The sequence below is a fragment of the Otolemur garnettii genome, unplaced genomic scaffold, assembly GCF_000181295.1.
Source record: "Otolemur garnettii isolate 467f Iridium unplaced genomic scaffold, OtoGar3 scaffold00016, whole genome shotgun sequence".
NCBI lineage: Eukaryota > Metazoa > Chordata > Mammalia > Primates > Galagidae > Otolemur > Otolemur garnettii.
Window position 1 is genome coordinate 21,430,260 of NW_003852411.1, and position 14,184 is coordinate 21,444,443.

Consider the following 14,184-nt stretch of genomic DNA (forward strand, 5'->3'; position numbering starts at 1 on the left):
CCGGGCTGGATTTGAACCCACCACCTTAGGTGTATGTGGCTGGCGCCTTTGCCACTTGAGCCACAGGTGCTGAGCCAATTTTCTGATTTTTCAAGGATCATTTCTAGTTTTATGAATTACTGTTTTGTTACCAGATAGAGAACACTCCTGTTTCAAGAACTGCTATGGGACTTGATGAACATTGCCTTAGGGAAATAATTTTGGAATACGATAAACAAAGGCAACATTATAATTATTGAACACTTTAAATTCTCAATAAAATAGAATGAGAAATATTGATTTAGTAATGTTTTTTTTGAGACAGAGTCTCATTATGTTACCTTCAGTAGAGTGCGGTGGTGTCACAGCTCACAGCAACCTCAGACTCTTGGGCTTAAGAGATTGTCTTGCCTCAGCCTCCCAAGTAGCTGAGACTACAGGTACCCACCACAACGCCCAGCTATTTTTTTTGTTATTGCAGTTGTCGTTATTTAGCAGGCCCAGGCCAGGTTCGAACCCACCACCCTCGGTGCCTGTGCCTGGTGCCATAACCACTGTGCTACGGGCACCACTTGTGATTTAGTAATTTTTATATTAAATAAAAAGATTTAAGTACCCCTTTACAATACTTAATCCGTAATTCTCATGATTAAATTGCTTATTCATCTGCCTCTCTTCAATCCAGTTGAGGACACATGAAGGCAGGACTTGTCTGATGAAATTATAGTATCTTGTATCCATCATATTAATAGGGTAGCCCCCATGTGAAGAGCGGCTGCGCACCCAGGTACCAGTTCTAGTACTGAGAAGTACCTAAAAAAGTAAAGCAAGAAGGATAAATACATGTCCATCACTTTGTGGTATTTTTCTTCAATGTCTTTCAAATGGGCTTATAACATTCTGGCCTTATAACAACAGAGGATTGGGTCAGGCACAGTGGCTCACACCTGTAATCCTAGCAATCTAGGAGGCCAAGGCGGGTGGATTACCTGACCTCAGGAGTTCAAGACCAGCCTGAGCAAATGTGAGATCCTGTCTCTAAAAATAGCTGGGCATTGTGGAGGATGCCTGTAGTCCCAGCTACTCAGGAGGCTTAGGCAGGAGGCTCTCTTGTGCCTAAGAGTTTGAGGTTCCTGTGAACTATGATGCTACAGTGCTCAATCCAGGGCGACAAAGTTAGACTCTATCACAAAAACAGAACAACACCACCACAAAAAAAGCAGAAGAAAACAAAACAAAACAAAGGATTGGTGAATTCATGCACAAATCTATATATATGACTGTCTGTTCATATGCCATTTTTCTTGAAACTCATTTTACCTAATCTTTATATGTTAAGTATTTTTATTATGTGTCTAGAATTATAAACATAGAATTCTAATATTTGTAGATATATGGTATTAATCAGAAATTTTTTTACATGTAAGTAATGTCAAATTAATTAATTAGTTAATTAGTTTATTGGGGCACAATCTCACTCTGTTGCCCTGGGAATGCCATGGCATTGTAGCTCACAGAAACCTCAAACTCTTGGGCTCATGTGATCCTCTTGCCTCAAACTTCCCAGTAGCTAGAACTATAGGCATCTTCCACAATGCTTGACTAGTTTTTCTAATTTTTTTTTTTACTACCGATGGGGGCCTTGCTCTTGCTCAGGCTAGTCTTGAACTCTTGAACTCAAACAATCCACCAGCCTTGCCCTCCCAGGGTGCCAGGATTATGGGCATGAACCATCTTGCCCCACCCAATAATGCAGAATTTTTTTTTTTTTTTATTTTTTGAGACAGAGCCTCAAGCTATCCCCCTGGGTAGAGTGCTGTGGTATCACAGCTCACAGCAACCTCCAACTCCTAGGCTCAAGTGAGTCTCCTGCCTCAGCATCCCAGATAGCTGGGACCACAGGCACCCACCACAGTGCCTAGCTATTTTTTGGTTGCCGCCATCATTGTTGTTTGGTGGGCCCGGGCTGGTTTCGAACCCGCCACCTTAGGTGTATGCGGCTGGCGCCTTAGCCACTTGAGCCATAGGCGCCGAGCCTAATGCAGAATTTAAAGTGAAGTTTAGGAAAACAATTTTAACTGAATTAAATAAAAATCTAGTCTTACCAGATCTAATCATTGTCTTATCTTTTTAAACTTCATATTAATATCAGGGTACTAATCACTGTCTTATAATTTATGCTAAAGTAGAATAGATTTTTAATTTATGAATCTCAGATTGGAAATTCTAAAATTATTATGTATACTTCTTGGGCAAGGTGAAAGCTGCTTTTATCTTAAAATGATGTACAAATCTGACTACTAATAGAAAATTTGGAGACATTCGGAGAATCAGCCTCCCCTTTCTATTCTTACACAGGGTTTTTGCCAAAATGGCAAACAGAGAGTCATTCAAGGAAAGACAATTGATTTGGACCAAGCAATTTGCCCATTTAGTCCTGTTCCTTAAGAAGCATTTCTGAAAAATGCCTAGTGGTCTGGCATCCACACATTTTCCTAGGTCCTTTCTGGAAATGGTTCAATTCTGTAAAGCATGGCTTTTTAACTAGTTCAGGGACGTCCACAGGTGGCCTTAAGGATTCTCAGGGAATTTTTTTTCCCCTTACACTTTGCATAATTTAGCAATTGGCCAGTGTGTTCTAGTTTTGAATACCTCTCCCCTGCCACCATAAACAATGACACAGAGTGGCGTACCTCAGCTGCTGTTCGGCTGAGCTCCACAGCAACGTCTCCTCCCGTGTTCCCAAGACCGATCACCAAGACGCGTTTGCCTTGAAAGCCTTCTGGGGTCTTGTACTCTTGACTGTGCAGAATCTGGCCTTTGAACTTATGGATTCCTGAGGGGAGGGAAGGATCAGAAAATCCGAAATATCTGAAGCCATAATTTTCCAGTATGCAGGGATGGGGTCTGTGGGAAAAGGGAAGTCCCAGAAATACGGCAGCCCTTTACTCCCACCAGTACTTTCAGAAGGCAGAACAAGCCTATAACTTCCTTCTCCTCTGGGATGTTGTCAGGCCAGATGTAGATTCAGTGTAACTCACCTTGCTAAAGACATAAGTGATCTTCTATTCCACGTGAGTGTTCCCTTTGAAAGCAATTACTTGGGAGATCAAACTTACTGAAGACAAGTAATAAGAAGCATCTTATGTATTAACCTGAACATCCTGGGCAAGAGGTGGATTGTTTCTAGCTCTGTGTCATCGTAGCCATTCCCATTAAGCCCTGTATCCAGTTGGGATTTCTCCCAGACCACTATGCTCATATCGAAATACTTACTTGACATCTTGCTTTGGATACTGAATAAACATCTCCAAACAAAACAAAAGGTAAGTTGCAGACATTTTACCCAATAGATATCACATTAGAATGTGATTTGTGTATATGTAGTATGTTTACAAATTGAATTTTAATTCAGTTAAAAATTTTCATAGAAGAAATTCCTTGGCAAGTGCTTTTTGTAAGAAATCACAACTGTGAGCGGTGCCTGTGGCTCAGTGAGTAGGGCGCCGGCCCCATATACTGAGGGTGGCAGGTTCAAACCCAGCCCTAGCCAAACTGCAACAAAAAAATAGCCTAGTGTTGTGGCAAGCACCTGTAGGCCCAGCTACTCTGGAGACTGAGGCAAGAGAATTGGCTAAGCCCAGGAGTTGGAGGTTGCTGTGAGCTGTGTGACGCCACGGCACTCTACCAAGGGCAATAAAGTGAGACTCTATCTCAAAAAAAAAAAAAAAATCACAACTGTTTGATTTTAGCTCATGTTACCAATACTTTATGCTGTACTATATGTTTAATGCTTTGTTACAATACATGCTTATTTGTACTTTATTCTTATGTTATGCTTGTTTCTGATAACCTTTCATGAAGCCCCAGCACTCTTTCAATAGAAATGTAGCTATTATGCTATTTATATACACATGTGTGTGAAAGGCTACCAAATATTTTCCTTTTGGTTTATTTTTGGTAATTATCCCCTTGGCTAATGTCAGCCATGGATTCACATGCACTGAGAATAGTAGCAGCAGCGTAAGTAGGGGTGTTCACAGTGGAAGCAGCAGCAACAGAAATTATGAGAGGTGACGGGACACAATGGTGATGAGGCCAGGGACAGGTGAGACGAAGCATTGTGAAAAAATTAGAAGGATTTATATATACTTTTTTATACATATGTGTGTATATATATATATATATATATTTTTTGAGACAGTGTCACTACACTCAGAGTGTCACTACACTGCCCTCGGTAGAGTGCATGGTGTCACAGCTCACAGCAACCTCAAACCTCAGACTCTTGGGCTTAAGCGATTCTTTTGCCTCAGCCTCCCAAGTAGCTGTAGCTACAGGTGCCCACCACAATGCCTGGCTATTTTTTGGTTGCAGTTGTCATTTGTTGTTTAGCAGGCCTGGGCCGGGTTCAAACCCGCCAGCCTGGGTGTATGTGGCTGGCACCATAACCACGGCTATGGGTGCCGAGCCAGAATCAGAAAGATAAAGCTTAGCAGATGAGACGACCAGACAAACTCCCACCCCAATGCTTCAAGTGCTTCTGAAGCTTTACTGTATAAAGATTAAACTGTCTTCTAGAGTATATCACTCTCCTAGTATTCAGTCATTGATTTATTCATTTACTCTGTAACATTTATTCAAACAGCTACAATATATAACAAAATGTTTTAATCGGATTCTCTGCCTGTGGAGGCCCCCAATGGTAGGAAAATAATAGCTATTGCATTGCAAGTGAATCTTTAAACAGTTGCATACCAATAAGGGGACCAACCCCACCGAGGGATTGTTTTGTACCTCTATTTAAGCAGGAGAACAGAACATGTACAAACAAACCACCTGTCCCTGACACCCCTATTGGTATGTGACTGCACCTAACTATGCTGAATTTGCAGAGAATGTGTATGCAGGCCAGTTTTGCAGTTCTTAGCCTCACACCTACTTTGGAGGTCTAAAATTGTTGAAGTTAGCTGGCACGGTGGTGCACACCTGTAGTCCCAGACTCCAGAGGCTGATGTGGGAGGATCACTTTAGCTCAGGAAGTTGGAGGCTGCAGTGGGCTATGTTTGTGCTGTTGTTCTCCAGCCTGGGTGACAAAGTGAGAACCCCCACCTCTAAAAAACCCCAAAATAATGAATACAAATAAATTTTTAAAACCATTAAATAATTAAAATGGTTGCAGTTGCAGTTGCTGGGAGTTGGAAGTTGGACAATTTCCTGAATAATTTTTACAGTGCTGTGGCACTTTCTGTGATGTTGCCACGGAGCCAGGTGTGAGGCGATCAAGGAGACCACACTGACGTTGACTCTTGGAGTGTATGGGGCATGAAGTGGAAACTGCCTGGGACTTCATTTCACCCACAAGTCCCACAGACCAGGCCTGCAGGGGTATTAAAGGATGAAATGCAGTTAGCTAATGACGGTACCTTCCACAGCCTCCCCTTTAAACACTGTATACTCCAAGTGCTGTGTTATGTCTAAGGAATGTGAGGATAAGAGGCAGTCTCTATCTTCAAGGAATTTGCCCTCTGGTAGGGGAGAGAGTTAAGTGAACAGACAATAGCTAACATTTTTTTAGGCCTTGTTATGCAAATCCCCTATGCTCTGTTAGAGCTTTATACAGATTAACTAATTTTAACCTCACCTCAGTCTCATAGGTGGATGTATCCCCACCACCCAGCCAGAGACACGGTCTTGGTGTGCCGCCCAGGCTGCCGGGAAGTGGTGTGATCATGGCCATATTTTTATGGTTTTACCAAAGCTGAGGTTGAGGCTGGGAGACTAAGAAACTTGTCCATATGGGCACTCAACGTGTCTGACTCCAGAGCTCAGCAGTCGGGCGCTGACACTACACTGCCTTTAGAGAGGCAGGGTTATGTCAGCCCCAGTGCAGCATCCAGCCTGGGCTCAGCCAGGAAGATGTTCTGGAGGAGGTGACTTTTTTTCTTTTAAAGGAAGAAATTTGAAGGATGGTTAGAATTGGAAAAGGGGATCACTTAGAGGGTTCTAAGAACTCAGAACAATATACATCAAATGCATTCAGAATATACATCAATGCATTTGCTGAGGTTTTTGGGGGGAATGAGTTGAGGGTTCAACTTGAGCTCATAGAGTTTGTATCTTTCACATTACCTAACAGACTGCCTTGCAAATGATAGGTTCTCTGTAACTGCATTTTTTTTGAGACAGAGTTTCGCTATGCTCTCAGGCTGGTCTTGAACTCCTGAGCTCAGGGCAATCCACCTGCCCTGGCCTGAGCCACTGCGCCCTGCCTGAAAGTTTTATTTTTCACAGTTTTCCTTCCTTAAATGGTCTTCCAGTTCTTCAAAGGGATTCCAAAGCCTCACTTAATCAATTGCCTTTATTTTTATTTTATTTATTTATTTTGAGACAGAGCCTCAAGCTGTCCCCCTGGGTAGAGTGCCGTAGCATCACAGCTCACAGCAACCTCTAACTCCTAGGCTCAAGCTCTTGCCTCAGCCTCTCAAGTAGCTGGGACCACAAGCGCCTGCCACAATGCCTGGTTGGTTTTTATTTTTATTTTTTTTTTGGTTGCAGCAGTCATTGTTGTTTGGTGGCCCAGGCTGGATTCAAACCCACCACCTTAGGTGTATGTGGCTGGTGCCTTCGCCACTTGAGCCACAGGCACCGAGCCAATCAATTGCCTTTAGGGCCGCTGATACGCTTACATGACAGAAGAGTAGCTTTGCTACATTTTGATAATCCTCATTTGAGCAATTTTATTCCCCTCATCTGAATTTGAATAGCTTTTAGCTTCCTAAATAGTTAATTTTCACCTCAAAAAGTAGAGGTTGTGAAGTACAAATAAATATACTAATATTAAAAGGAATATGTTGTAAGAGCCTAAAGCATTTCCAAAAGGAAATTTCCTTTTTCTTTTGAGACAGAGTCTCACCATGTCGCCCTCAGTAGAGTGCTGTGGTATCACAGCTCACAGCAACTTCCAACTCTTGGGCTTAAGGGATTCTCTTGCCTCAGCCTCCCAAGTAGCTGGGACTACAGGTACCCAGCACAATTCCCAACTATTTTTTTTTGTTGTTGTTGTTGCAGTTGTCATTGTTGTTTAGCTGGTCCAGTCCGGATTTGAACCTCTCACCCTTGGTGCATGTGGCTGGTGCCATAACCACTGTGCTATGGGTGCTGAACCAAAAGGAAATTTCTTTTTTTTTTTTTTCCTTTTTGAGACAGAGCCTCAAGCTGTCCCCCCGGGTATAGTGCCGTGGCAGCACAGCTCACAGCAACCTCTAACTCCTGGGCTCAAGCGAGTCTCCTAACTCTGCCTCCCAAGTAGCTGGGACCACAGGCGCCCGCCACAACACCTGGCTGTTTTTTGGTTGCAGCCATCACTGTTATTTGGTGGGCCAGGGCTGGATTCGAACCCGCCACCTTAGGTGTATGTGGCTGGCGCCTTAGCCACTTGAGCCACAGGTGCCGAGCCCAAAAGGAAATTTCTAAAACGGCTTTTTGTGGATAGCCCTGGTGTAAGAGGTATATGGATTATTATTGTGTTGACTATTTTGAGGAGTGAATATATTCCTTTGCATGCATAACTTCCAGTTTGTTTCTTTAAAAAAAAATCTGTCAAGTTTTCTTATACTCTTACTTCCTTGAAGTCTTATTTTTTGTATTTTTCCTTTTTGAGATAGGGTCTCACTAAGTTGCCCAGGTCAGCCCTTAAACTCTTGGGCTCAAGAGACCCTCCCATCTCAGCCACTCAAGTATTGGGGACTACAGGTGGCACAGGACTGCACCATTCAGGGCTGGACAGGGATTTCCTCATTCTCTAGGCCTAGGCGAGCTCAGAAATCAGACCTCCATTTCCAGGCATAAACAGGCTGACTTTTCTAGGACACACCCTCTGGGCTCTAACAAGATCATGAACAAAGCAGGCTGAGATGGTTTTTTGGGTGGTTCTACTTTAAGTAGGGAATACATATCATAATCCCTTCCCTGAGACAAAAACTGCAAAGACCTAATAACCTTGCCCCAGCACAGGGGAGGGACTATATTCAACTTTGAAAGGATATTTTTCAACTTACCAAATCCTAGCCAAAATGTAATTCTCCAGACAATATATACCCCTAGATCAGTGGTTCTCCAACTTTCCTAAAGCCACAGCCCTTTAACACAGTTCCTGTGGGTCGCGACCCACAGGTTGAGAACCGCTGCCATACACAAAGGACATGAGAAAGATTTCCAAAGTGGGTCTTCCCCTTTGCCAGAGGCTCTGGTGCCTTTTTTACTGTTTCCATATTCCTTTCTGTCTAATAAAATCCTATCTTAACACTGACCTGTGGTCCGGGGTTCATTTAATCCCTGAAACCAGGGACCTACTGAAGAAGAAATTCCGGTATCACAGGTGTGTGCCACTGCGCCCAGCTTAAGTTTTTGATTTTTTTTTTTCCTACCTTCCTTCCTTCCTTCCTTTCTTCCTCCCTTCCTCCCCTTCCTTCCCTTTTTTTTTTTTTTTTGAAACAGAGCCTAAAGTTATTTTTTGAGACAGAGCCTAAAGCTGAGCCTAAGGCCTGGGTAGAGTGTCATGGCTTCACTGCTCACAGCAACCTCCAACTCCTGGGCTCAAGCGAGTCTCCTGTCTCAGCCTTCCAAGTTGCTGGGACCACAGGCACCTGCCACGGCGCCCGGCTATTTTTTGGTTGCAGCCATTATTGTTGTTTGGCAGGCCCGGGCTGGATTGGAACCTGCCACCTTAGGTGTATGTGGCTGGCTTGAGCCACAGGCGCCGAGCCGCCCTTTCTTTCTTTCTAAAGCATCAGGTTAGAGAAAAGAACTTAAGTTTTTGAATTATAGGTCAGTCTTGATTCAAATGGCTTGTAATTCAACACCCAAAGCAAAGCTTGTTTTTTTCTATTCCGTGATAGAGTCTTACACAATCACTCAATTTGGATTAGTACACATGATAAAGCTCCCAAGACTGTCTGACCTGCAGGTCGTAGGCTGAATGCAGATTATTTGCTTATATCATGAAAATTATGCATGGGGCTTTTTTTGCTCATCATCTTTCATGAGTGTTTGTGTATTTTTAATCTGTGGCCTAAGACAACTCTTTTTCCAATGTGCAGCAGAAAAAAAAAAAAAAGGTTGGACATCCTTAGGACCTGATGCCTACATAGTTCTTTTACTTTTCAAAGTAATTTTGTACGTACTATTTTTAAGAGTGAATATGAAGTCATTTATCATCACAGGGAAATAGTTCTAGTTACAAATCAATAACTTTTCTTCCAGAAGAACCCAGAAGAGTAAGCCTGGTCTTAGGTAGAAGTAACTTAAGAGGAACCCAGAGAGGAGGCAGGGTCTCTGGGAAAAATGCCTGGCGAGGTTTGGTTAGGTAGTGGCGGGTTCTCCTAACTTGCTAACACGAGCATCAGTGAAGTTGGTATATACAGCTCTCCACTGCTAACCTGCTAAATCTGACTGGCGTATGTGCACAAGAAAAAAATAAAAGAGAAAGAAAGAAGACACGACTCACCAGAAAAGGACTCCAAAGGTAGACGGGGATTCAGGAAATGCCCAGTGCAAACCATGACAGCGTCAAAAGTAGCTCTCTCCTGCTTACCCTCTGTCTCGGTGACAACATCCCACTGACCGGTGTTGGAGAAGTCTGGGTGCTTCGTGACGCTGCACACGGTGGTCTGAAAGCAAAAGACAAACATTCACTTCGAGGAACAACATTAGCCCTCAGGCAGTGACTGGAGTGGTAACTGTGTCTGCCACTTAAGTTGGCCAAATGCCATGATGAGGAGTCTATCAATACTGATGTATCATCTCCTCAGAGACCATAAGTAACTTGTGCAAACTGTCGAAAGTGATAATAGAGACTTGGACCCAAGACATTTGAGTCTGTTCATTGAAAGGAAGAAACAGTTTTTATTCCTGGTGAGAAAGAGATGAGATGAGTTATAATACTTTATGGTAATGAGTTTTGCCCCACTATAATTTCTGCATCGTAAACAAGATTCCTTTTTTTTTTTTTTTTGAGACAGAGTGTTACTCTGTTGCCCTCTGCTAGAGTGCCAGGGTGTTAGCTGAGCTCATAGCAACCTCCAACTCCTGGGCTCAGGAGATCCTCTGGGATAACAGGCACCTGCCACAATGGCCAGCTAATTTTTCTATCTTTAGTCGAGAACAGAGTCTCACTCTTACTTAGGCTGGTCTTCAACTCCTGAGCTCAAACAATCCACTCCCCTTGGCCTCTAGAGTGCTAGGATTACAGGCATGAGCTACTGTACTCGGCCATAAACAAGACTCTTTTTCCTTTCCTTTAAAAAATATTTTAAAATTTTATCCTGAATGAGAATTTGCATTCAGAGGAGAAATCAGGAAATTCAGTCTTTTAATGCTCAATTTATATAAGACATGAGCATCAGACAGACATGAAGAATCTTTAATATCTGCCTCATTTATGCACAGAGATCAAATCAAGAAAATGTTGACTTGTGCATCCCAGTCCCTTAGACTGCTGAACAGACAGGCCGCCACTCATCAACCTTCCATAACTCCAAGTATCGTACCTTAAATTGAATGTATTTCAGGAGATCAAAGTGCTCAGCAAATTCTTGGAGATAGTTCCAAAATTTTTCTTGGCTCATGAAATTGGGATAATCTTCTCGGAAAGGGAAGTCACTGTAACACGACATTTCCTTGCAGACATTTGTTATTAATGATCTGTAGACCCGGGTCATCCCATCTTTAGAAGATTCCTGTGGTGAAGGCATAGTTAGCTGGACAGAATGATGGACACAGCAGAAAGAGCACAGAGATCAAGGAGGCTCATGCCAGTCCAGCTGAGAGGGGTGTCACGGCAGTTAGTATTCTATTTGTAATTATAAAGAGTTCCAGGAACCTCAACGTTGGGTGTCCCTGCTGTAATTATTAGAATTCATGGGTGGGGTTGGAATAGTTAGATACAATAGCTGTCTCAAACCACAAAGAAGCTAATGAAATTGCTAGCTTTGTCCTTAAGCAAGTTCCTGAATGCAAGGTCTGAGGTCTGTCTTGGTCATCTTTCCCTTGCCATGGCCACTCCCTCGGCTCATGCTCTGGACATCCTCCTCTTTGGCTTTCTTTGTGGAGTCTCTTACTGATTTTTCTCATTCTGGTCTCTCTATATTCTCAGGCACCCTCTCTTTATCAACTCCTTCCATTAGCACTTAAAATATAAAAGATTCTAACTTTAAAACAAAACACCCTTCCCCAACCTCTGTCCCCTTTCAGCTCTGTCTCTCTTTGTGCTATCGCAGTCTTCATGAAAGAATTGCCAAATATTGGCGGCCTCAGTTTTCTCACACACTCCTCAACTTGTCATCTTGGGCTTCATCACTCACAAACAAAACAACAAAACAGAAAGCTCTGTATTAAAGGCACCAGTGAACATCTTACGGCTGAGGCTGATTTCTTTTCTCCCTCAAGTCTTTCTTAGCTGTCACTTGGAAGCCTTCCATGAGGCTTAAAGTAACTGATGTGGCCCCACTGGACCCTGTATTTCTAACACTGAACGGATTGTTTTTGTTGTAATTATCAGTTCATTGTTTCTGGTCCCCACTACTCTGTGAGGAGGGCAGGGGCCCCCTATACCTTGTTCTCCATTGTGTCCTAGCAGAAGGACATGATAAGGACTTGTTGAATGCATGAAAATTAATATAATAATTTTTTTTTTGGAGACAGAGTTTCACTTTGTCACCCTTAGTAGAGTGCTGTGGTGTCACAGCTCACAGCAACCTCAAACTCTTGAGCGTAAGTGATTCTCTTGCCTCAGCCTCCCAAGTAGCTGGGACTACAGGTGCCTGCTACAGTGCCTGGCTATTTTTTGTCACAGTTGTCATTGTTCAAACCCAGGCCGGCTTCGAACCCGCCAGCCTTGGTGTATGTGGCTGGTGCCATAACCACTGTGCTATGGGCACTGAGCCAATATAATATTTTTGAAAAAAGTAGTACAGAATCTGTGGGTTCTTTATGGATTCAACCAACCAAGGATTGAAAGTATTTGGAGTAAAAAATGGATATTTCCATCTCTATTGAACTTGTACAGACTTTTCTTTTCTTTTTTTTTTTTTGAGACGGAGCCTCAAGCTATCCCCCTGGGAGAGTGCCATGGCATCACGCTCACAGCAACCTCCAACTCCTGGGCTCAAGCGAGTCTCCTGCCTCCGCCTCCCAAGTAGCTGGGACCACAGGCACCCGCCACAATGCCTGGCCATTTTTTTTTGGTTGCAGCCATCATTGTTTGGCAGGCCCGGGCTGGGGATTCGAACCCGCCACCTTAGGTGTATGTGGCTGGCGCCTTAGCCGCTTGAGCCACAGGCACCGAGCCCAGACTTTTCTTTAATTTTTATTATTCCCTAAACTTTATAGTATAACAACTATATAATAATTGTTTTATATTAGCTATTATAAGTAATCTAAAGATGATTTAAAGTATACAGGAGAGTTTGCGTACATTATGTTTTACATAACCATTTCATATAAGAGACCTGAGTGCTCATGGATTTTGGTATCTGCTGGGGGTGGGAAGGGATTCCTGGACCCAATCCTACACAGATCTTGAGGGGCTGTTATATAGATTGTGATAAAATTTAAACTTTATGGACACCCTGTTTATGAGTGGAAGAAATTACATTGAAAATTGAATAGTACTGAGTGAGTATTCTAACTATATTTAACCTGTTATTTTTCCCTTTGTTTAACTCAATATTTCTAAAATGAATCTGTATTCCTTTAGAATAGGAGAAGGAAACCAAACCAACAGTGGTGTCAAACACTAGAAGGAAGGCAAACCAGACCCAGTACTTTTCACACTGATATCGTTGGCCTGCTGAGACTCCCAGCGTACTAGACAAAGTTGCTTTCCCCTTCTAGTACACTAGGGTTGTGACCACTCCTGCTTACATACATTGGCTTATTCTCCTTAAAGCCCCAGCAAATGCCACCTCTTGCATGAAGCCTTCCCTCATTCACATGCATTGGATGGATGTTGTTCTTCCCACCCTCTGCAGGATTTAGTGCTTGGGCCTGCCTGGCTCCCAGCTTCTGACACCTCATTTTACCTCATCCTGGGGCAGATCCTTTGTCCCTGCCGGAATACTCTGCTACTCCCAGTAACCAGGACTAACCACTCCCAGTAACCAGTGGTATTCAACCACTTAGATCCCCTGTTTCTGATGCTTAAGTCTCCTAACAGCTGGCCTGGCCCTGGGTGTAGCCTCCTAGGCTGCATATTCTATTTCTAAGAAGGATCAGCCAGGGCCTAGGTTCTTTCTATTCTGCTAACATAAAAGCTACTGCCAAGGTCTGGGGCCCTACCTCATGCTTGCCCGTTCGCTTCCCAAAGACCTGATCAATGCCAGGGGGCTGGGGCTCCATTCCCTGATGCCAATTTCCATCCTCCCTGGAGGGTATTCTGCTCCATGGTCACCAGTGCCTTCAGTTTACCCGATGTGACACTCTGCTACTTGGTCTTAAATGCCCACGGTCCAGAAACCATCACCAACTTCCAATACTCTTTTTGCCTATCAGACTTATTCTTTCCTCCTCTCTCTTCCAACTCCCTGGCCCTATCCCGCCTATTCTCAAGGTTCCTCCCTGCCAAGACTACGTTTTGCATGGTGCTCAGCACTGCACCACGCACTTGTTGTGCTGTTGCAGTGAGCCTGCTGCCTTACTCAATCACCAAAGCAGGCTGAAGCCACCACGTCTGAGCAGAGACACAGCATATGGCCAAGTTATGCCTGATGGAGATGGGAGGATGTGAGCCACGCACAGTAAACTTCCATAGTCCTCCGATGTCATTACTTCTCTCAAAGCAGGTGGGCTCCAGGTCCTCATCCAAGCAGCATTTGATGGAGGATAGGCCACTGACACCAGCTCCAATCACTGCAACTCTCTTGGCCATGGTATACCCTGATAGAAGAAGGGCAAGTAGAGATGTTTTATGTGACAAAGTTGGAAGGGAGCCCTTCTCATGGGACTCAATTTTTATAGTGACATCAATGTACTTCTTTCATCTTTGAATGGAGGCAGAATCATGTTCTGGTTAAAAATGCAGGCTCTGGCTCGGCGCCTGTGGCTCAAGTGGCTAAGGCGCCAGTCACGTACACCTAAGGTGGCGGGTTCAAATCCAGCCTGGGCCCACCAAACAACAATGACAGCTGCAACCAAAAAATAGCTGGG

General features: G+C 43.6%; 1 protein-coding gene across 4 annotated transcripts in view; it reads right to left on the reverse strand.

Moving 5' to 3' along the window:
- LOC100953121 (dimethylaniline monooxygenase [N-oxide-forming] 4) overlaps positions 1-14,184 on the reverse strand; it is a 24,546-nt gene that overhangs the window by 5,526 nt on the left and 4,836 nt on the right. For 3 of the 4 annotated variants that reach the window (XM_023510840.1, XM_023510841.1, XM_023510842.1), the window contains 5 exons: positions 13,775-13,914; positions 10,530-10,718; positions 9,488-9,650; positions 2,673-2,815; positions 596-792 (listed from right to left, as the gene is read on the reverse strand). In XM_023510840.1, coding sequence (XP_023366608.1) covers positions 596-792; positions 2,673-2,815; positions 9,488-9,650; positions 10,530-10,718; positions 13,775-13,906 — 824 coding nt within the window. In that variant the 5' untranslated portion in view covers positions 13,907-13,914. Of the gene's footprint in view, positions 1-595; positions 793-2,672; positions 2,816-9,487; positions 9,651-10,529; positions 10,719-13,774; positions 13,915-14,184 lie in introns of those variants that run through there. The other variant, XM_023510843.1, reaches the window with a different exon arrangement.